This window comes from Theropithecus gelada, chromosome 3 (assembly GCF_003255815.1).
Source record: "Theropithecus gelada isolate Dixy chromosome 3, Tgel_1.0, whole genome shotgun sequence".
NCBI lineage: Eukaryota > Metazoa > Chordata > Mammalia > Primates > Cercopithecidae > Theropithecus > Theropithecus gelada.
Genome location: NC_037670.1, coordinates 127,912,711 through 127,935,594, shown reverse-complemented (window position 1 = coordinate 127,935,594; position 22,884 = coordinate 127,912,711). Strand labels below are relative to the sequence as shown.

The 22,884-nt window shown below is 36.6% G+C and overlaps 1 protein-coding gene across 2 annotated transcripts in view; it reads left to right on the top strand.

Moving 5' to 3' along the window:
* Positions 1-22,884, top strand: part of RELN (reelin) — a 520,317-nt gene that overhangs the window by 382,378 nt on the left and 115,055 nt on the right. For both annotated transcript variants that reach the window (XM_025380191.1, XM_025380192.1), the window contains exons 25-28: positions 4,430-4,635; positions 6,591-6,762; positions 7,202-7,402; positions 13,432-13,664. In XM_025380191.1, coding sequence (XP_025235976.1) covers positions 4,430-4,635; positions 6,591-6,762; positions 7,202-7,402; positions 13,432-13,664 — 812 coding nt within the window. The remainder of the gene's footprint in view (positions 1-4,429; positions 4,636-6,590; positions 6,763-7,201; positions 7,403-13,431; positions 13,665-22,884) is intronic.

Here is a 22,884-nt window from a genome sequence, read left to right as displayed (position 1 = left end):
TTATATATCAATATTTCTTCCACTTAATTCAAGATGATCTCTGAAGTCAGACTATCTGGGCTCCAAAACTTATTGATTGGTTCACTTTGCAAAGTTATAACAACTCTCTGTATCTCAGGTTTCTTACTTAAAAGTGGATATAGAGAGGAGTAAGTGAGTTGTTGCAAGTAAAGAGTAAAGAATAGTGTTGGGAACACAGAAAGAGATCATATGTGTTAGGTATCATAGTTGAATTTTATGAGAATAAATTCCAAATTTGTCTTATTGATTATTTTCACATTTATGCCCTGCAACTAACTAAAAATCATTTCAAACATAAAATTCTCTGCCCCTTCCAATTCAGCTTTCCCCCTAAATTTTTGTCAAAATATCCCTGGGTTATATTTTACTTTTTTCTGTTGATTCATTCAGAACTGTTTTGAATTCTAAGTAAGAGGAACTATCTTAACTTTTAAAAGGGATAAATTTGGTTTATGGGAAGGAAAACACAAGGGGGGCTTAAATGGGACTGCTGCAAGAGAGACCTGGAACCAGTAACTCCAAAGCTCACAGAACTTTCCCCTTAAGAGTAGACCCAATTTGAAAGAGTAGACCTGATTTGCAGGCCAGCTGTCACATGAGAATGGAACCATAGCCACAGGGCTTTCCAACCAGCTCTGTAGAAAAACACAGGGAAGGCTCCTGGCGGCCAGTCACAGTGTCCTGGGAGGAATGATGTGCTATGATTGTATAGCCAGATTCATGCACTCACTTGTTTGGTGGCAAGGTGGATACACTGTCTGGCAGCCCCCACCAGTAAGCGTGTTGAAGTGAAGGGGCAGCAACCCAAAGGAAGGGTTCCTTAGACCATTTTCCCACCAGCCTAGATCATATTATCTAAAACTTATCTCCAGCCAGATGTGGTGGTTCACACCTGTCATTCTAGCACTTTGTGAGGCTGAGGTGGAGTATCATTTGAGGCTAAGAGTTTAAGAGCATCCCAAGCAACATGGCAAGAGCCTGTCTCTAAAATAATACAATAAAATTAGCTGGGCATAGTGGGGCATGCCTGTACTCCAAACTAGGAATGAGGGAATGAGGCAGAAGGATCGCTTGAGCCTAGGCGTTTGAGGTTGTGGTGAGCTATGATCACACCATTACACTCCAGCCTGGGCAACAGAGCACGACCCTGTCTCAAATAGATAAATCATGCATACATACATACTTCCATTCTTTCCCTATCTGATCACAAATATTCAAGCTGGTCTCTAATACTCCTGCCGTAACTACATAGCTTATATTCGTTTTCTAGGCATGAGCCCTTTGCTCCAGCTATGAAGCTCTTCTCACCATCCAAGGTTTTGCCACTGCCTACCATTTTGCCTTTTATCTTCTCTGCATTCACATAAAATTTTCGGTGTTCTGTTCAAATCCCCCTGCCTCCCTGAAGCTTTCTGGAGCTCTGGCAAACTGTACTTCTCTCTTTTCTTAGAATTCCTCTCTGATTTTTACATATAAATGTCATATTTTAATTTTCGTCCTCACAATTACAAGCAGAATGTGGAGTCCCACGACTGAGCCAAACTCTGGCTAAGGTGTGCAGCTCAGAAATGCACGTCATGCACTAGACATTTACAAATCAATACATACTCTTGAGACTAAATACGTTGGAAAATTATTAAGCGATCATATGACTAAACGGGGCTTGACTAGAAATCAGGACTGGGTCTGCAGCCCTTGGTTACCATTTCTGTCTCTGCCAGAAGTCCATGAATCCGTTCATGTTTGTTTTTATAACACACGGTGTTCTGCCTGCTATAATTGTTGAAGAAAGACTGAATAAATGAATGAAAAACATTAAGAAAATTGGGAAACAATTAAAGATTCTAAAGAAATGGTTATTTTCAAGTAAATAGAATTGCTTTCTAGTGACATTTTGATTAATTTCAAAAGACTTTAATGGAAAGTAAACGGTGATTAGTGATGAAGTGTTTTGGAGGCTTTGTTATAAAGGTTCTAGATTCTGAAAGCTTACCTCTTAAAACTTGTTTTATTTTAGCTAAACCTTAAAGCAGTAAATCATTTTAACCTAGAATCTGGGGGGAAGTTGGAGGCGATTTTCCATATACCAGGAATGGTACAATATTACTACTCCAATACATATGCAGACACACACATTAGATATGTATATGTGTTTACACATATACACATAAATACATTGATCACAGCATAACAGAAAAACTGCAAAGCATATGTTACATTGAATTCTGAATTCTGGCAAAAACTTTGCCATGAGCCATTTCCCTTTTCTTTTTTCTTCCTTTAAAACACTATTCAGCATATCAGGTCACCAAACAAAAGAAAATGATTTGTGCTATTCTCTAGGAAAAAACACTTCCAGTGCCAAACTAAGCATTTGTGTGGTATTTTTCCATCATTTACAAAAATGCCACAAAACATTCTTTGAGAACCTCTGTAGACTAACACCATAGTCTCCTGGAAAAACAACACTACTCTGAATTTCACAGTAGAGCAATCATTCCAACCAACTAATTGTGATAATTGGATTTTTATAATTCCCCTCACCTTAGATCTTTATCCTTCTGGCTCATTTCCACATGCCAGGTTTCTCATAGGAGTTTGCGGGATTGGAATTAACCTGCTAGGTTCTATAGTTTTTCTTCCAAAAATCATTCTTCCTGTAATGACCCTGAGGCTTGAAAATGCTAGGATCTCTGAGGTGTTCTCACTTACAATATTTCAAATCAACAACAGGAAAAATTAAAAGGCACATGTAACAACTGAAAAATGCATATAACTTACAAGATTTCCTCAAATACATACCTAAAATTGAGATTTCCAAAGAATGAGTTTCTGTCTCTGAATTAACTTCAGTTCTCATTTTGCTAGCATCCTTGTTTATTCTGAAAACTCTTAATTGGCTTTAGACCTATCAGTAGCAGTATAGTCTTTTAATTAACCCCAGGTATTTCCCCGTGACTTCTAATAACAGAAACCCTTTCTTAATTAACTTAGTGGATTAGAGTAGAGTTTAAATCCTAAGTGTGAGAGCCATTTTTCTCTAATACTATGTATATTATCTCAGGTTTTCTTCCCGACTTTTAATTGAACTTCCTGGGAGCGCTCAGAGATCAGCTCAGAGAAATCCATGGACAAGCTTTGGAAGAGTCTGTTTAGGTGGAAGACTCTCATAAGCAAACCTTTCTTCAGCCCCATTAGCTGAAATCATTTTGAACAACAGGAACAATGACAAACCTTGCTAATTTCTATGTGACACCTCACCACAGGACTGTGACCTTCAGGGGACTTAATAAGCAAAGGAAGCAAGTTAGTGGATTTCAGGAAATTTGTAGCACTTTTAAGACACAGAGACCATTTAGTGGTTGCAAAAATTTATTTAAATGATCTCTCCTAACCTCTGTTTATGAGAGAGAAGGGAGGGAGACTAGGATCCTGAGAGATTCAATTCAAGTCCTCTTTATTTTCTTTTTTTGAGACAAAGTCTCACTCTGTCACCCAAGCTGGGGCGCAGTGGCCTGATCTCAGCTCACTGTAACCTCCATCTCCCAGGTTTAAGCGATTCTCCTGCGTCAGCCTCCTGAATAGCTGGGATTACAGGCACGTGCCACCATGTCTGGCTAATTTTTATATTTTTGGTAAAGATGTGGTTTCACCATGTTGGCCAGGCTGGTCTCAAATTCCTGACCTCAGGTGATCCGCCCACCTCACCTCCCAAAGTTCTGGGATTATAGGCATGAGCCACCGCACCCGGCCTCAAGTACCCTTTCTTTTTGTCAAGAAGCTTCTGCCTTGCCTGGTCTACTTTAATTCCCACAGGACTGGAGGGTCAGGGGCATATCTCTGGAGAGGATGTTCTGTCTGGAAGGCATGCTGTGTACCAGCAAGTTCCATGCAACATGTTATTTCATCTAATTGTCACAACACCATATGAGGAAGGTATAATTATCCATATTGTACCTTTGAGGAAAATAAAAGCTCAAAAAGGTCACACAGCTAGTGATCAGGATGAATAATGGGCTAAGACTCAAACCCATCTCCTGCAGATTTCAAATAGATGGTGTTTCATCTCCATTGTTCTGCCTGGAGGAAATGGGCAAAGTAAGGATTCAGAGTGTTTTCATTAAAATTTAAAAAAACATTTTAGTACTATTTGGTATAATTAGCAATTCCCAAGGGTTTCTCATAACCCAGCCTGGGAATCAGTAATATAGACATTAAGCAAAGATATCCAGCAACAGTTACCATAGTTGAATCAGAAACAACTAAATGGCGTGACTCTTTCCACAATGAGTGGGGACAAGACCATTTCCACATAGTGCTAAGATGTCCAGGTGAATTTGAAACTGAAACAACAAAATGTCAAAGAACTCCCAGATTATTCAATTTGATTTTTCTTCTTTTCTGAAAGGCTGGGAAAAGACAATTGGTGAGTTGGGACCTGGATACTTCTTGGGTGGACTTTGTCCAGTTCTACATCCAGATAGGTGGAGAGAGTGCTTCATGCAACAAGCCCGACAGCAGAGAAGAGGGCGTCCTCCTTCAGTACAGCAACAATGGGGGCATCCAGTGGCACCTGCTAGCAGAGATGTACTTTTCAGACTTCAGCAAACCCAGGTAACTACCCACCTGATGAGCCTCCCAGTAGTTTCCAGGAATGGTAAAGGTTAAATCATTGTTGGTGTGTTTCCAAAATGTTAACTGTTGTAAAAATAGACAAACCCATAAATATTTAACATGAATGATAGCCCAGTATATAAAGATTTTATTTCACTTAAGTGGCTCTACAGAAAGTGTATTCATGTTTGAATTTTTAAAGATTTTTTAAAACTTACGACTAGAAGATAAGCAAGATAAGTAACCACTGTTTACTCAAAGAAACCATGGAATATGGGGATGTTCCGTGCTCATTTTCCCATTTGCAGGCTTGTTTGACTATTTTTAATGTACACACAAAGTATGCTTAGCTCTTAGATTTAACGGTAAGATGGATTTTTTTTGTTAAAATTTTTCACACGGCTGCACCCAGGGCTATCCCTAAACAGTGTATGAGTAAGTGCGTAGGGCTCAGATTTTCTAAACACTTTGCCCTGGCCTATCCCTGTCTTAATTTTGATGTATGGGGAATATATGTAATAAAATGTCTTAGGCAATGACTGTTGAAGAGTTTGGGGAAATAACTCATGTTTAATAGTAATACCTATACCAGGCAAGGCATTTATATGTATTTAAATTTAGTTCTTTTGCAATTATGTAGTATTTTGAAATTCTGTATTTATATTTTATATAAGTATTATTAAAGTCTATTCAATGATATTATTTTAGAATACTCCTTTTTATAATCTGTGTATTTTCATTGTAACAAAAAAAAATAATTTTTTGTATGTTGACTACTATTAAGTTTTAACATATGGATCTTGTCCCTGTTTTCATTTTACAAATGAGCCTTGTTTATTGAAAGAAATTATCTAAGATTATATAAACCCAGTTCTTACAGATTGAATATGTCTTAAACATATTACTTAAAACATACTATTTTGTAGATTTAAAGTTGGTAAGTTTGACATTTTAAAGTATTAGGTCATTTAAAGGTGACATAACTTTCCGTGATAAAACATAAGTAGACATGCAAACAGACCAACAGAAAGCATTTCTTCTAAGGGATTTAGGGGAGGCGGAGAAACCAGAAAAGAGGCAACTGGATGAAACAAGAAATACAACAGGAATGGTGGGTGAGAGATGAAGCCTTGTTTGAGAGTCTCCTAGACTCTCGCAGTATAGTAGAGAGGGAATTGATAATGGTGCCAAACTGGCTTAAACAATGATTTTAAATAACTCAAATTATTTTTTCCAAGTAATATGTCAACCTGAAATTATTGAGAGTTCAGTAAGGTGACCAGGTACTTTATAGGTAAATAAAAATGTAATGGCGTCCTCAAATTGCGGAACTGCATGTCTTTGTCATGAAAAATTACATACACAAAATGATCTTAAAAAATAATTTTACTAACATGAGAATGTGCTTATGATGTAAAGTTTTAAAATGTAGGTCACCAAATTATACATATAATGCCTTGCCTGTATAAAAGATTACAAGCTATGATGAGATACATCAAATTGTTAAAAGAAGCCAACCCTATGTGGTAGATTATGGGCAAGTTATGCTTCATTTTTAATGCATTTCTGTGCTTTCTCACAATGAGAAAGAATGCCTTTGAAAAAAATGTTAAATGTTATCTTCATGTATTAATATTAAACAATTTTATCTTGGTATTTCTTTAAAAAGTTATGACCATCAAAAGATACAGTTCAGTGAATCAAACTCAGTTGAAATATTCTCCCTCTTCTCCAAAAGATACAATTCCAAATGAAATAAACATGACCAGGACTAAACCTGCCTGCAAGGTTAAACCTCAAGTCTGATATGTCCAAACTTACAAGCTTTTGAAAAATATTGAGATCAAACCAAACAAAACTTTCTCTTGTTGTTACCCTTGTTGTTTTAGTAGCTGCAAAAAAAAAAAAAACACAGCTTTTCTTTTCCCAACCATAAATGATCTACTTTTATTCAGATTTGTCTATCTGGAGCTTCCAGCTGCTGCCAAGACCCCTTGCACCAGGTTCCGCTGGTGGCAGCCCGTGTTCTCGGGAGAGGACTATGACCAGTGGGCAGTCGATGACATCATCATTCTGTCCGAGAAGCAGAAGCAGATCATCCCAGTTATCAATCCAACTTTACCTCAGGTATCCTCCTATGTCTGAACTCCAGGAAGACAGATTGTTATAAAAGTGAATGGCATAACGAACTCATTTCCTTAAGGATTTAGTGCTTGACACTGAATGTATGATATAAGTTGAAGGGCTTGTACTTAATTTTTTGTTACCTCTCTATGCTACCACTTCACAGATAATTTAGATGTAAAAAAGACTGACGTCTGGTTAAATCATCAAGCAAAATTGTTAGTGTGTTTATAAAATGATTAGATACACAGTGGTAAAATACTTTCAGTTGTTGAATCATCAGGAGAAAAAGTTAATAGCTGTAAAAAGACATGGAGATTCTTCTGTGTTTTCCTAGAAATGCAAGTGGTACATGGCCCAGCATGTCATGAAATGAAAATTCCTTTCTTGTTTTCAAAGCTATCAAATTGCCTTTTTGTGTTACTTGTATTGTTTCTATTAGAACTTTTATGAGAAGCCAGCTTTTGATTATCCTATGAATCAGATGAGTGTGTGGTTGATGTTGGCTAATGAAGGAATGGTTAAAAATGAAACCTTCTGTGCTGCGACACCATCAGCAATGATATTTGGAAAATCAGATGGAGATCGATTTGCAGTAACTCGAGATTTGACCCTGAAGCCTGGATATGTGCTACAGTTCAAGGTATTTATGCACAAGCTTCTTCCCAGAGCAAGTTAAGGAGTAAAACATCTTCCAGATGTATACGTGGAACTCACAGAGAACACACATTTTTCATGTTCTATTAAAGAAGGGACTCACCTGTACAAAAGCTCAACAGTATTAGAATTGCAAAGTTTTTCAGCTCGACTCATAAGGAAAGCAGCTTCCTAGTTTTTAAGGAGTCCCGAAAGTTGTGGGTATACCATTTCTTCAGGTATTCAAGGAACTCTGCCAGAATTAAAAATAACATTGACTTGTAGGACTTCAATCTGATAGTGACTTAATGAATCTCAAGCTTCTAAACGATGATGGATAAGTTGTCCTTTTCATCTTACTAGTGGTATTTGAACTTGCAAGATATTTTATGCTTTTGCTGTATTATTTTCAAACAAATTATCTTACTTAAATTCAGTAAATTTTTACTCCAGTCATCATTGTTCTCTTAAAGGCTTCTTGTGTTTCAGCTCTGTGATAACGTATCAACATGTATAGCAAGTATTTACTTTGACAAGGTCTTGTTTCAGAACCCTAATCAAAATTTCATTGTGTTTATAATAAAATCCCATAGGTGACTTCTGGGGTTGGAAGTAATGCAGTTTTAATGAGCTAGCACAACTACATGGTCCTTACATAATGGCAGGATGCAGATGCTAAATAATTTACAAATGGAATTATTAAAGAGATCAGATGTTTATAGGCGGCTCTTCAGATATAATTTTCACAGGTCTGTAAACAAGGAGTTAGTCATAAATAATATGATTAGTAAAATGTTATCCTTGTTTAGATTCTGATGTTAAACTATAATGGAAAAATATCAATAACAATATATGATCTATATTCATTTGTTGGTAATACCTAAAGTAGTAACAAAATAACGTTAATAGCAAATATATTTCCAGAATACTATGCTGTTTCTCATCTGACACCTTTTCTATTTAATTAATCACAAACCATGGTTGTGTAGGTATTAAAGTCTGCAATAATATTCTGAAATTTTAAAAATCTAAATTTAAAAAATAGTGTTAAATATTTCAAGCACTTAAACAATGATCAGGAATGCAAACTGCTTAAGAAAATCTTAATTCTCTACCATTTGACCCAGCAATCCCATTATTGGGTATATACCCAAAGAAGTGTAAATTATTCTACCATAAAGACGCATGCATGTGTATGTTCATCAAAGCACTATTGGCAATAGCAAAGACATGGATTCAACCTAAATGCTCATCTGTGGTAGACTGGATAAAGAAAATGTGGTACATATACACCATGGAACACTACACAGCCATAAAAAAGGATGAAATCATGACCTTTATAGCAACATGAGTGGAGCTGGAGGCCATTATCCTAGGCAAACTAATGAAGGAACAGAAAAACAGATACCACATGTTCTCACTTGTAAGTGGGAGCTAAACAATGAGAACACATGGGCACATAGGGGAGCAACAGACACTGGGGCCTACTTGAGGATGAAAGGTAGGAAAAGGGAGAGGATCAAAAAACTGCCTATTGGGTAGTGTGCTTATTACCTGGGTGACAACGTAATCGGGACAGCAAACTCCTGAGGCACACAGTTTATCTATATAACAAACCTGCACATGTACCCATGAACCTAAAATAAAAGCTAATTTAAAAATTTTTAATTTTCATATCACACAAGCAGAAAGCTATTAATTTGTGGTTATTTAATAAGTATAGAGTACAGATCATTCAGGGGTTGATAATTAGTGTATGTTTGAAACCTGCCTATAAGAATTCTGGGTGCCATTTGTACAAAAATACACAGGGCTGGTGCAGTTTTTGTGATTACTTGCTGTGTGATAAACACTAGCTAGTCCTGGGACTATAGAAATGAAAAATGTGACCCCACATGAATACCTGTGTAACAAACCTGCATGTTCCACACATGTATCCTGGAACTTAAAGTAAAATTTAACAAAAAAAAAAAAGAAAAAGAAAAATATGACCTTAGCTTTCAAGGAACTAGAGAATGAGGCAGAAAAGTGAACAGTCACAATAAAGTCACAAGAATGCTGCAGTATAAGTTGGCTCTAGGTGCTATAAGAATACTCTGCGTAGTGCCTAACATGTTTCAGGCACTCAAAAAATGTCTGTTAGTTGAATAAATGGATGGATGGTTGAATGGATGGATGGGTGGGTGGAAAGACGGATAGGAGTAAAGGAAGGAAAGGAAGGGGAAGGGAGGAAGGGTGGATTGATGGATGAGTTCCAATTGGAAGTCTCTGGAAATACAGAGACTTAACCAGCTGAAGAATGGAGGGGCAGGAATTCCAGTTAGAGACAACAAAATGAGCAAATACATGAAAATACACCGAAGTGCAAATGAGAAAAGGGGCAAGTCTAACTTTGAGGACTGTGGAGTATGTGCAGCAGAGATGAGAGATAAAGTTGACTCTGATGGGCATTATATTCTACATTAAGTCACTTGAACATTATCCCAAGAGCAATGAGTCATGAAAGATTTTTAGCCTGTTGAATGCCAGAATCAGACCTGTGTTTTAGAAGAATCATTCAACCGCAGTATGGATATTGACCCAATAGAGGAGGAAACCAGAGTCAGCAAGTACATTCATTCCTTCATTCAGCAAATACTTATAAAGTCTCTATATTCTATTCACATTTCTGGGTTATGGAAATAAATACAGAGAATATGAAATAGGGTAATGGAGGATCTTTACCATTTTATAAAAGGTTGTCAGGTTGGTTGGCGTCACTAATAAAATGACACTCTTAAGCCACAACCTATAGAAAGTAAAGGAGTGAGTCATGCAGTTATGTGGAAAAGATCATTCCAGGCACAGAAAACAAAAAGAACCAACATCTTGAAGTAGGAATGTTCTAGAAACCACAAGTATGCCATTGTGACCATAGCAGAGAAAGTGAGCAAGAGTAGGACAGATGAAAAAAAGTAAGGTCAAACTTTGACTTCTGTTCTGAATAAAATAGCAGAAAGGTGACACATTCTGATTTAGGCTTTTAAAGAATCATTGCTCTGGTAACTGTGCAGGGTCAAGGGCAGAAACATTAGCAGCTATCCAGTGATCCAAGTAAGAGATTATGGGAGATAGGACCTGTGAAAGAGGCAGAGAGAAATGATCAGATTTTTAAATATATTTTGAGTAAAGTAAGGATGCTAGAGCTGTAATCGAAGTCAGAAATGAGAAGGCCAGGTTGAGGCATAGCATGCGTTATAAAGATAAATAAATGAGTATAAAGATGTTAAAGTGATACAATCAATAGATTTGGGTGACTGCTGAGTAATAGAATGGAGTCTAGAATTATTCTCTTATTTCTGGTTCTGGCTGCTGAACTACAGAAAAATGAGGGTTTGCTTTAGGAGAGCAGTTGAAGAGGACTGGCTTGGACATAATGGAGTTACAGGTGCTGATGGGCTGCTGAAGTGGAAATGAAAAGGAAGTGGTAATGTGTATTTGTCCAGAAAGTAGGAGAGAGGTCATATCTGTTATTCAAACTACAGGCATTCAGAAGAAACATGAGGTTATGATTGTGAATGAGATTAAGAAGCATGCATACAGTAAAATGATAAAGTCAAGACTGAATCACAGAAAACACCAACACTTAAAAGGCAGGCTAGATGGTCAATAAAAAAGAAATGGTTAACAATGTTAAAAGCAATAGAAGAATCAAGTAAAAGAAGGATTAAATTTTCCCATTGCATTTTGTGAGATAGACAGTTTCCTTGGTAATTTCACTGGGGCAGCAGCAGCAAAAGTCAGATTACAATGGATTTTAAAATGTTGAGTAAAGAGGTCTATTCAGTGAATACGGCCTTTCTCTCAATTTGTTTAGCTGTGTAGTTAGAGGGAGACCAAAAATCAGGGAGAATTTTTATGTTCTTTTGTTTTATTTTTAAAGGTAGGAGAGACTTAAACGTATGTATCTGATCCGTAGAAGGTACACAAGTAAATATTTGTTGAAGGTATGCCTAAATCCTGAATGGAAAGTTTAAGATAAATTATATGTTTAATACAAATGAGAGTATGTCTACACTACCCTATTACCTGATTTCTAAAGCACGAACTTGTCACAGAACTTAAAGTTCCAATGACTTGTCTATGTTAGAAACAACAGCAATCATGGCAAATTTAAGACAAAAAGTTAACTAGGCGTGCCCAATGTGGCTGCTTTCACTACATACCAGCCAAAGGCCTTTGGTACTATTGAGTAATGCAGTAAAAGGAATTTGTGTTAGAAGAGTTTAATCATGCATCTGAGAGGGTTAAGTCTTTAATTATATTCTTGATGTTTTACTATATAAACTTGGATAAATTGTGCACAATAAAATTTCTAACCAAATTATAAATCCTCTGAGAGATGCTTTCTAGCTCTGAGTATGGAAATAAAGAAGATACTAAATCTTCTTTTTAAAAACTAGATAAAGCTACCTTATAGTCATCAGGATTAACTGATTGACCTCCTGAGCTATGGCTCAATATTATTAGCCCATGACTCTACCTTTATATCATCCTTTTTTTTTTTTTGTCATATCATGTTCTTTTCATTCCTGATTTCAATTTTTCTTCTAAAACTCAGACTATTCTTGTTTAGTAAAGTCTTATACAACAAAATGTGTGGCTCCAGCCAACAAATGAAATAAGATGTGAATAGGCCGTTCATATAAGATGGCATGTAATTAAATGAACATGAGAAAAAGAGTTTGACATTTGTAATTTTAAAAAATGTAATAAAATTCATTACACATTTATTTGGAAATAAACTGTCTTAAACTATAATACTCAATGCCTAAACTGATTCATTTGGACTCAACCAATACAAAATGAACACACATAACTAGAAAATTTTAAGTGTTTCTACATTTTGACTCATTAATGCTACTCTCAGGAATTTATCTGGTGATAACAAATCAACCAAAGAAGAAAGGTATATTCTCTGCAATGCTATGTATAACAGAATGTGGAGGAAAGCTCTAGATGTGTAATAACTTCAACTATATGACCAATATATAGATTCCCTATAAAGATCAGTAGAGAAAATAGAAAAGTAAGGACAGTTATGATAGACTAGTGGGATTTAGGTTGTATTTTTACAGTTTTTTAAATGTTATTAATCCTATGATGACAGTCCTCCCTAAAGGTATACCAAACAGTAACAGGTTCATTTCTGGATTGTGTTGCTTATTTGATGCTGTGATAAACACTTAGCGCTTTCATCTAAGTTGACACTGATTTTATTTTATTTATTTTTATTTTATTTTATTTTATTTATTTATTTATTTATTTGAGATGGAGTCTTGCTCTGTTGCCCAGGCTGGAGTGCAGTGGTGTGATCTTGGCTCACTACAACCTCCGCCTCCCGAGTTCAAGCAATTCTCTACCTCAGGCTCCCGAGTAGCTGGGATTACAGGTGTTCGCCACCACGCCCAGCTAATTTTTGTATTTTTAGTAGAGACAGGGTTTCACCATTTTGGCCATGCTAGTCTTGAACTCCTGACCTCATGATCCATCGGCCTCAGCCTTCCAAAGTGCTGGGATTCAAGCATGAGCCACCGCGCCTAACCAGTTGACGCTGATCTTTAATGAGCTTTGGCAAGGAAACAGAAGGATGCTCGTTCCACTGAAACCTTCCTGTACTGAAGAAGACAGCTGCTTCTCCATCTTATGGTTTCCTTTGTTTGTACCCTCTGAGGAGGGAGAAAAAAAGCAGTTTCTTGGCATATCTTTTGTCTGGGACTCAAGAACCACCGACACTATGTTTCTCTCTTCTCTCCTATAATCCCAAGAAATCCACAAAATGAGTCCAGCTTTCTAGTAAAAAGTACCTATTGTTTGCTTAAACAAAGAATTCCAGAATCTATTGAAGGGTCTTGGTTGGCACTGAGCTCACAATTCCTATCATTGTAAATTCAATGCAGACTCATTGGAAGGCACCCTGGATGCTGTAGCACCTAATTTGTTGAGTGATGACTTAGAACCAAAATCTTGTATAATTCTTGTCCTTCCTTTTAACAGCTAAACATAGGGTGTGCCAATCAATTCAGCAATACTGCTCCAGTTCTTCTTCAGTACTCTCATGATGCTGGTATGTCCTGGTTTCTGGTGAAAGAAGGCTGTTACCCAGCTTCTGCAGGCAAAGGATGTGAAGGAAACTCCAGAGAACTAAGTGAGCCCACCATGTATCACGCTGGGGACTTTGAAGAATGGACAAGAATCACCATTGTTATTCCAAGGTCTCTTGCATCCAGGTAAAGTAAGCATTCTTAATAGGTTTGGGCCATTAAGAAAGACACAATCCCAAATGCTATAACCCTAAATGTTGAAATCCTAAAAGATCAAAATCCTGAAAATACAATTCTGGAAAAAATAATTTTAAAATATTTTTAATTATTTTTAAAATTATTTTTAAATATTTTAATTATTTAAATAATTTAATTAAATATTTAATTTAAAATTATTTAAAATATTTAAAAATATTTAAAAATAATTTTAAAACATTTATATTTTAAAAGGGGGATTTATTTGAGAAACAGAAAAACATGACAGAACACTTCATAGGCCATTTTACACAATACTTATTTTTGCAAGCATAAACATTCAGATATACTAAAGACCGCTGCATTGGTTTAACATTTATGAGCAGACAAAATGTATACATAGAGAAATAGGTTAAAAAGCAAAATGTATAAATGTATATCACTATGGTTGGTGATTGTTTGCACTCAGCTGTATAAATGTGGCCATCTGAAATACAGACAATTTAACTCTTTTGATGAGATTGATCAAAAACCTCAGTGGGGTTACCACTGCATATGCAGTCACCAAAAAGCTGAAACCCAAAGAAATTTTATCTTTCACAAAAGCAGATATATGAAAAAGATGTCTCTCCCTTTATCGAGTAAGTTTTTCAGCATTTTTAGGTACACCCACAGTGTTTACACACAACGTCAGCATTGCACTTTTGTGAAGTCAAATTTGCAAAAAAAAAATTCATAAAACAAATTATAACTCTCTGAAAGTCCTTACACAATTTACACATCCCGTATTGGAAATGATGTGAAGACAGAGCACATCAAATAGATAGCATAGCAAATTGGCACAGTGTGGGAAGGGCAGAAGTCTTATGACTGGATAATTTGGCGGGGGAGATTTCTTGTATTTTTGGAGGTTTCTTGTATTGTTTTCACTTCTATGATCTTCAAAACACTCACTACACTTATATTTGGAGAGTAGTTGTGGCCTACAGAGTTAGTAGGGATATGCTGTCTGAAAATCTGGTTATTGCTGAGCCACTGCAATTAAACAATTTTCTGCTTTCATAGCACCAATAATAACTAGCTTTTACACTTTTGTATGTTTCATTTGCCAGAGTATATGTGAAATATTGTTACATGTACATAATGCATACTGATTATGTCAGGATATTTATGGTGTCCATCACTTGAGTACAGTATACTTTTGTTAAGTATAGTCACCCTTCTCTGCTATCAAGCATTGAATTTATTCCTTCTATCTTACTGTATGTTTGTACCCTTTAAACCATTTATTTTCATCCTCCTCCCTCCCTCTCTTGGTACCCATCCTAGTCTCTGTTATCTGTCTTTCCACTCTCTACCTCCATGTATGAAAAACATGTGATCTAATATTTAGCTCCCACATATAACTGAGAATATGCAATATTTGTCTTTTTGACCCTGGCTTATTTCACATGAAATAATGGCCTCCGGTTCCATTCATGTTGCTACAAATGACATATTTTCATTCTTCTCTATGGCCAAATAGTATTTCATTGTGTATATCCATTCTTCTGTTGATTAACATTTAGGTTGATTCCATATCTTAGCTATTGTGAACAGTTCTGCAATAAACATGAAAGTGTAGGTATCCCTTTGATATATTGATTTATTTTTCTTTGGGTAGACACCCAGTAGTAGGATTACTGGATCATATGGTAACTTTATTTTTAGTTTTTTGAGAAATCTCCATGCTGTTTTCCACAGTGGCTGTACTAGTTTACATTCCCACCAACAGTGTATAAGAGTTCCCTTTTCTTCATATCCTCACCAACATCTGTTTGTTTGTTGTCTTTTGAATAATAACCACTGTGACCAGGATAAGACAGTATTTTATTGTGGTTTTGATTTGCATTTCTCTGGTGATTAGCGATGTTGACATTTTTTCATATACCTTTTCACATTTGTATGTCTTCCTTTGAGGAATGTCTATTCATGGCCTTTGCCCACCTTTTAATTTTATTTATTTATTTATGTTGCTGTTGTTTGAGTTCTTTGTATACTCTATTCCTATTATATTGGTCCCCTGTTGAATGAAAAGTTGCAAATATTTTTCCCATCCCATAGGTTGTCTCTTCACTCTGTAGATTATTTATTTTATTGTGCAGAAGCTATTTTTAGTTTAACAAAGTCTCATGTGTCTGTTTTTGTTTTTGTTGGCTGTGCTTTTGAGGTCTTAGTCATAAATTCTTTCTAGACCAATATCCAGGAGAGTTTTCCATAGGTTTTTCTTCTAGAATTTTTGTAGTTTGGGGCCTTATGTTTAAGTCTTTAATCCATTTTGAGTTGATTTTTGCATGTGGTGAGAGATATGGGTCCTGTTTCATTCTTCTGCATGTGGCTGTTCAATTTTCGCAGCACCATTTATTGCAGAGGGTGTCCTTTCCCCAGTGTAAGTTCTTGTCAGTTTTGTCAAAGATTACTTAGCTATAAATCTGGGGCTTTATTTCTGGATTCTCTATTCTGTTCCATTGGTCTATGTGTCTATCTTTATACCAGTATCATGGTGTTTTGCTTATTATTGCTTTGTAGCATAATTTGAAGTCAGGTAAGGTGATGTCTCACATCCTTCTTTTTGTTTAGGATTGCTTTGGCTCTTCAGACTCTTTTTTTATTCTATATGAATTTTAGGGTTGTTTTTTCTAATTCTGTGAAAAATGACGTTGGTAATTTGATAGGAGTTACGTTGCATCTGTAGATTGCTTTCAGCATTGTAATCATTTTAACCATATTGATTCTTCCAATCCATGAGCATGGGATTTTTTCCATTTGTTTTTGTGATCTACAGTTTCTTCTATCTACAGTGTTTTCTGGATTTCCTTGTAGAGATGATTCATCTCCTTGGTTAAATGTATTCCTAGGTACTTATTTTATTTTGGAGATTGTCAGTGGGATTGAATTCTTGATTTGGTACTCAGCTTCAATGTTACTGGTATATAGAAATGCTCTGATTTTTGTACATTGATTTTCCATCCTTAAAATTTACTGAAGTTATTTTTCAAGTCTAGGAATTTTTTGGAAGAGTCCTTAGGGTTTTCTAGGTATAAGATCATGTCATCAGTGAACAGAAATAATTTGATTTCCTTTTTCTCAATTTGGATGCTTTTTATTTCTTTCTCTCGCTTGACTGCTTTAGCTAAGACTTCTAGTACTGTGTTGAACAGGAGTGGTGAGAGTGAGCATCCTTGTATTGTCCCACTTCTTGGGAGGAATGATTTTACCTTTTCCCCATTCAGTATAATGTTGGCTATGGGTTTGTCATGTATGGCTTGTATTATTTTGAGGTGTGTTGCTTTGATGCCCAGATTGTTGAGGGTTTATATCGTATCAACATCATGAATGGATGTTGGATATTACCTAATGCTCTTTCTGCATTTATTGAAATGATCATATGTTTTTTGTTTTTAATTCTGTTTATGTGGTGAATGACATTTACTGATTTAGGTATGTTGAACTATCCTTATATCCATGGAATAAACTCATTCAATCATGATGTATATCTTTTCGATGTGCTGTTATTTTCAGTTTGCTAACATCTTCTTGAGGATTTTTGTGTCTGTGTTCATCAGGAATACTAGCCTGTTTTGTTTTTGGTTGTGCCCTTGCCTAATTTTGGTATCAGGGTGATTCTGGTTTTGTAGACTGAGTTAGGAAAGAATCCTCTCCCATCAATTTTTTGAATAGTTTTAGTAAGGTTGGTACCAGCTCTGCTTTGTACATCTAGTAAAATTTACGTGTGAATCCATCTTGTACTGGGGTTTTGTTGTTGTTGTTGTTGTTGTTGTTGTTGTTGTTGTTGTTGTTGTTTTGTTGGAAGACTTTTTATTACTGCTTTAAAATCATACTTATCATTGGTATGTTCACAATTTCTATTTCTTTGTAGTTAATGCTTGGGAGGTTGTATGTTTCCAGGAATTTATCTGTTTTCTCTAGGTTTTTTAGTTTGTGTGCGTAGAGATGTTCATAGTAGTCTCCAATTACCTTTTTTATTTCTCTGGTATCAGGTGTAATGTCACCTTTGTTATCATTTCTGATAGTGCTTATTTGAATCTTCTCTCTTTTATCTTACGTAATCTAGCAGTCTATTAACTTTGTTATCTTTTCAGAGAACCAACTTATTATCTCATTGATCCTTTGTATTATTTTTCTTGGTTTCAATTTCATTTAGTTCTGCTCTGATCTTTGTTATTTCTTTTCTTCTGGTAGCTTTGGGTTTGTTTTGTCTTCATTTTTCTACTTCCTTGAGGTGCAATTTTAAGTTGTTAATTTACAGTCTTTCTATTTTTTTATATATATGCATTTAAAGCTATAAACTTTCCTGTTAGCACTGCTTTTGCTGTATCTCAGAGGTTTTGATATAGTGTCCCTATTTTCATTTGTTTCAAAAAAATTTTTATTTCTGCCTTAATTTCATCACTTACCCAAAGATCATTCAGGAGCCAGTTGTTTAGTTTCCATGTAATTTATATACTTTTGAGATTTCCTCTTGGTATTGATATCTAATTCTATTCTGCCATGATCTAAGAAGATACTTAGTATAATTTAGATTTTTAAAAATTTATTGAGACTTGCTTTGTGGCCTAGCATATGGACTGTTTTTGAGAATGTTCCATGTGCGGAAGTGAAGCAGCATGTTCTGTGGTTGTTGGGTATAATGTTCTTTGTGTGTTATGTCCATTTGGCCTGGAGTTCAATTTTAAAAATCCAGAGGTTCTTTGTTCATTTTCTGCCTCTGTGATCTATCTAGTGCTGTCAGTGGGGTGTTAAAGCTACCAATATTATTATGTTGCTATCTGTCTCTATTCTTAGGCCTAGCAGTATTTATTTTATGAATGTGGGTGTTGCATGGTTGGGTACATATATTTAGGATAGTTGTGTCTTCTTGTTGAATTGAACCCTTTACCATTATATAATGCCCTTTTCAGTCTTTTTAAACTTTTATTGAATTACAGTCTGTTTTATCTTACATGAGTATAGCTACTCTTACTCATTTTCTTTTCCATTTGGGTGGTATATCTTTTTCCACCCCTTTGTGTTGAGTCTATAGGTGTCTTTACCCATTAAGTGGGTCTGTTGTAGGCAACAAATAATTGGATCTATGTTTTCTTATCCAATCTGCCAGTCTATACCTTCTTAGTTGAGCATTTAGCCCATTACATTCAAGGCTAATACTGATATGTGAGGTTCTGTGCCTTTTGGTGCACTGCACAGTCCTTTCCCTGGGGAGCAATACTCCCTGTAGGATAGAGAATTGGGGACCTTGTAGTACCTTTGGGTCCAGCCAGTGCTGCTCCACTGCAGCCTTCCAAGTGGACATTGGAGATGTCAGCAGGAACTCCTGGGATGTGGAGATATGGGGACTGTTACCAAGGGCAAGATGCAGTCCTGTGGCAGCAGCACTCCCCAGATGGCTCCCTGCTGCAGCTGTTCAGGTCTCAGGAGTGAGGCATGAGTGACCCAGCGTGAGTTCACTGTCTGGTGCATTGCCTTCACAGGGTCTCCAAATCACCACCCATGCTAGTGTCAGAGTTTGTGTGGGTGGTGGCGCTCTCCCACAGCTCAGATTGCAGCAGTCTGTGGCAGGGGTGTGGACTGCTGAAGCTCTTTCCCCATAGTTCCAAGCCCCACTAGGTTCCTGGCCACTCTCAGCCATGCTGGCTACTTGTTTCCTTCTCCTTTTGTGCCTCAGGTGTTTCCTGTGAGTTCTCTATTAGTCTTTAGTATTCTCTCCTAGATTCAGGGTATGGTTATCTACTCATAATTTTGGTTCTTCCTTGGGGAAAGGATGAGTGTCTGATATCTCTGGTCAGCCATCTTGAACTGGAATCTTCTAAACTTTTATCTTTCACTATTAAGTCACCTCATATACTTAACTTGTCACAGCCTTTTTGTGAGGAAACAAATTTGCAGATCTCTTTCATTGTATTGTAAGGAATACAGTAAGAAGGAGTGATATTTGGCTTCCCCAGTATCAAATCTGAATTAGTTAGGGTTCTCCAGAGAGACAGCATCAATAGGATATGTATATATATAGATACATGAGAGGGGATTTTTTTTTTTTTAGAGGAAATTGGTTCACACGATTATGGTGGCTAACTAGTTCCATGATAGACACCTGCAAGCTGGAGACCCTGAGATGTCAGTAGCATGGCTCAGTCTAAGTCCAAAGGCCTCAAAACCAGGGAAGCCAATGGTGTAATTCTCAGAGAGAGGCTGGAAGCCTCAGGCCCCAGGGAGCCTCTGATGTAAGCTCTGGAGTCCAAAGGCTGGCAAACCTGAAGTTCTGATGACCAGGGAAACAGAAGAAAAGTCTGTCCTAGATCTCAGAGAGATACCAGTTTGCCTTCTGTATTTGCTTTCTCTTCACCTTCTGGCTAATTGAATGGTGCCACCAACTCTGAGGGCAGATCTTTCCCACCTAGTCCACTCAGACTTACCCTCACAGACAGGCCCCAAATAATGCTGCACCAGGTTTCTAGGTTTTCTTTAACCCAGTCTAGTTGACACCTGAAATTAACTCCACAGTCCATCTCTTGTCAACTCGGCACCCATGTGCATCTCTTTAAACCATACTTATTTTTCAAATAAAGACAAGGTAATAGTTCCACCGAACATGATGCAACTAACATGATGTGACAATCCTGCATGATCTCCTCCCCAGAATTAAGCTTTCAGAACTTCAACATTTGGGATTTTTATCTTTTGGAATTGTGATTTGGGGTATTTTCGATTTTAGAAATTTTAGGTTTTAGGGAGTTTCATCATTCAGGATTTCAACTCTAGGGATTATGGTGTTCATGATTGTGTCTTTTGGGTGTATGATCAGCCTACATTCTTATGTGCTGTGGCTGCAATTTATGGGGAACATTTATGTATCTCAATTACCTCAATAACTTAAAAGAATTTATATAGTCTAGTTATACCTATCCAAGTTGAAGTAGTGACTACTGAGGAAAAGAGCCCTGGGACAAAATTTCCAAAATGTCTGTGTGTGTGGCGTGGGGCAGGGGGTGCACGCAAGCACACACGTGCACATGCTTGTAAGACACATTTACTTATTTATTCAGCAAATATTTATTGAGCGTCTATGTGTGCGTGTACAAAAGTGCTGTTCTGGACACTGAGAGTACAGCAGTGAACAAAATGTATTGAAGGCTAAAAGAGTTATAAGACATTATTATATCAGACTGTCACTACACATAGATTGTTAATGATTTAACGCCTCCTTACATACACTTAGACAAGTTGAGATATCTTACAATATAAATGATCAATTTAAATGATTATTAAAATAAATAATAAAACAATAAATTAAAAATCAGTTAATGGGAAGAATGAAATCAATGGACTGAGAACATGAAGTGAATTAGTTTCAGGAAAGGGGCAACAAATTAACTCTTAGCTTCCTGGCAGCTCAGACAAAGTGAGAAAATATAGACTCATTTAGTTCCCATTGTTGAGTAATAAAAGGAAAGCAGATGCATTCTGATTTTTTTAAAGGTGTGCTTTTTTTTAGGCTTGGTATTTCAGAATAAATTTATAGCATGTATGCTTGTACTAGATAGAAGAGGTAACGCAGAGATCAGTATTTTTAACTATATCATTTTACAAAAGATAAACATTTTTCAAGTAGGCACTTCTTAATTGAATTCTAGAAAACAACATTAATTGTCACTCATGATAACAATTAATCGTGACTCAGTCAAGGCATTTCTGTTCAGAACTGAGATGATATAATAAGTCTATTTGCACTGCTTCCTGATGACATAGCATACGGTTTGTATGCTCGTTATTGCCATTCAACAATATTTCCAGCTTTCTTTTTCCCTAGAGGATTATACTTTCCCCATAGCCTGTAAAGTTTGGCATGTCTAAATGAAATGTGAATGAAAATGAGACATATGGCTTTAAGAGCCCATGTACACTTTGCCATCTTCCCTGCTCTGTGGAAGCTTGTATTGAGATGAATCTTATATCTCAATGAGTGTCTACAATAAGCAGACACCCTTGCCGACCTACACTGGACATATAAAATAAGCAAGAAATAAACTTTTTCTAGGTTAAACCGTAGAGAATGAGAGTTGTTTGTTGCCACAACATAACCTATCTCATTCTGACTTATATGGTAAAAGCTTAACAATCTATAGACATGTCTTATTCATAAAGTTCTTGGAGGCCATTCTGTTTGTGGCATCATTCACCTAACTTAGCACCAGTTTACTGTGCATCATCTGGCAAGATAAACTGGTTGTGCTCTCTGCCTCCTTGTTACTTAGATGTGCATACCTCAAAAAATTACACAACAGCCCTTGGTAGGCAAACTTCCTGGATAGGGAAGGAATTTGTTTGGTCAAGGATGTGCAAGTTTCTGTGCTGATCTGCTAAACTTTGAAACATAATCTTTAAACACCAGCTGTCTCAAGAAAGTTTGTCAATCAGTGGTTCCAACTCATAAGTAATTTATTTGTCCTTATATGCTAGTGTTCTTTGTAGTTTATCAAAATGATATGCAAATGCCTTCAAAATGTGTTATGTAGGTGGCAGAGTTGATGAATTTACTACCTTTCATGAAATTAAGAATTTGACTTGCCATATGCTTTAGTTAGGATACAGACCCAGCTACTATGACAGAGAAACACACAAACACAAATGATTAACAAATTTTCAAAAATATAGAGGTTCATTCTTTCTCATATGCTGGTCCAAAAGTGAGCAGTTAACAGTTGACAAGTTGGCTGTGCCATCCTGAACATGTGACTTCCATCTCTGGATCCAGGGCAGCTGTTCTAGACTTTACCGTCTCTTAACCAGTGGAAGGAAAACAGAGTCAGGGATAAACAGATAAATTACTTCTTAAAAGAAAAATCCAAGATGGCCAAATAGGAACAGCCCCAGTCTACAGCTCCCAACGTGAGCAATGCAGAAGACGGGTGATTTCTGCATTTCCAACTAAGGTACTGGGTTCATCTCACGGGCACTTGTCAGACAATGAGAGCAGGACAGTGGGTGCAGCCCACCAAGCATGAGCCGAAGCAGGGCAAGGCATCGCCTCACCCAGGAAGTGCAAGGGGTCAGGGAATTTCCTTTCCTAGCCAAGGGAAGCTGTGACAGATGGCACCTGGAAAATCGGGTCATTCCCACCCTAATACTGTACTTTTCCAATGGTCTTAGCAAC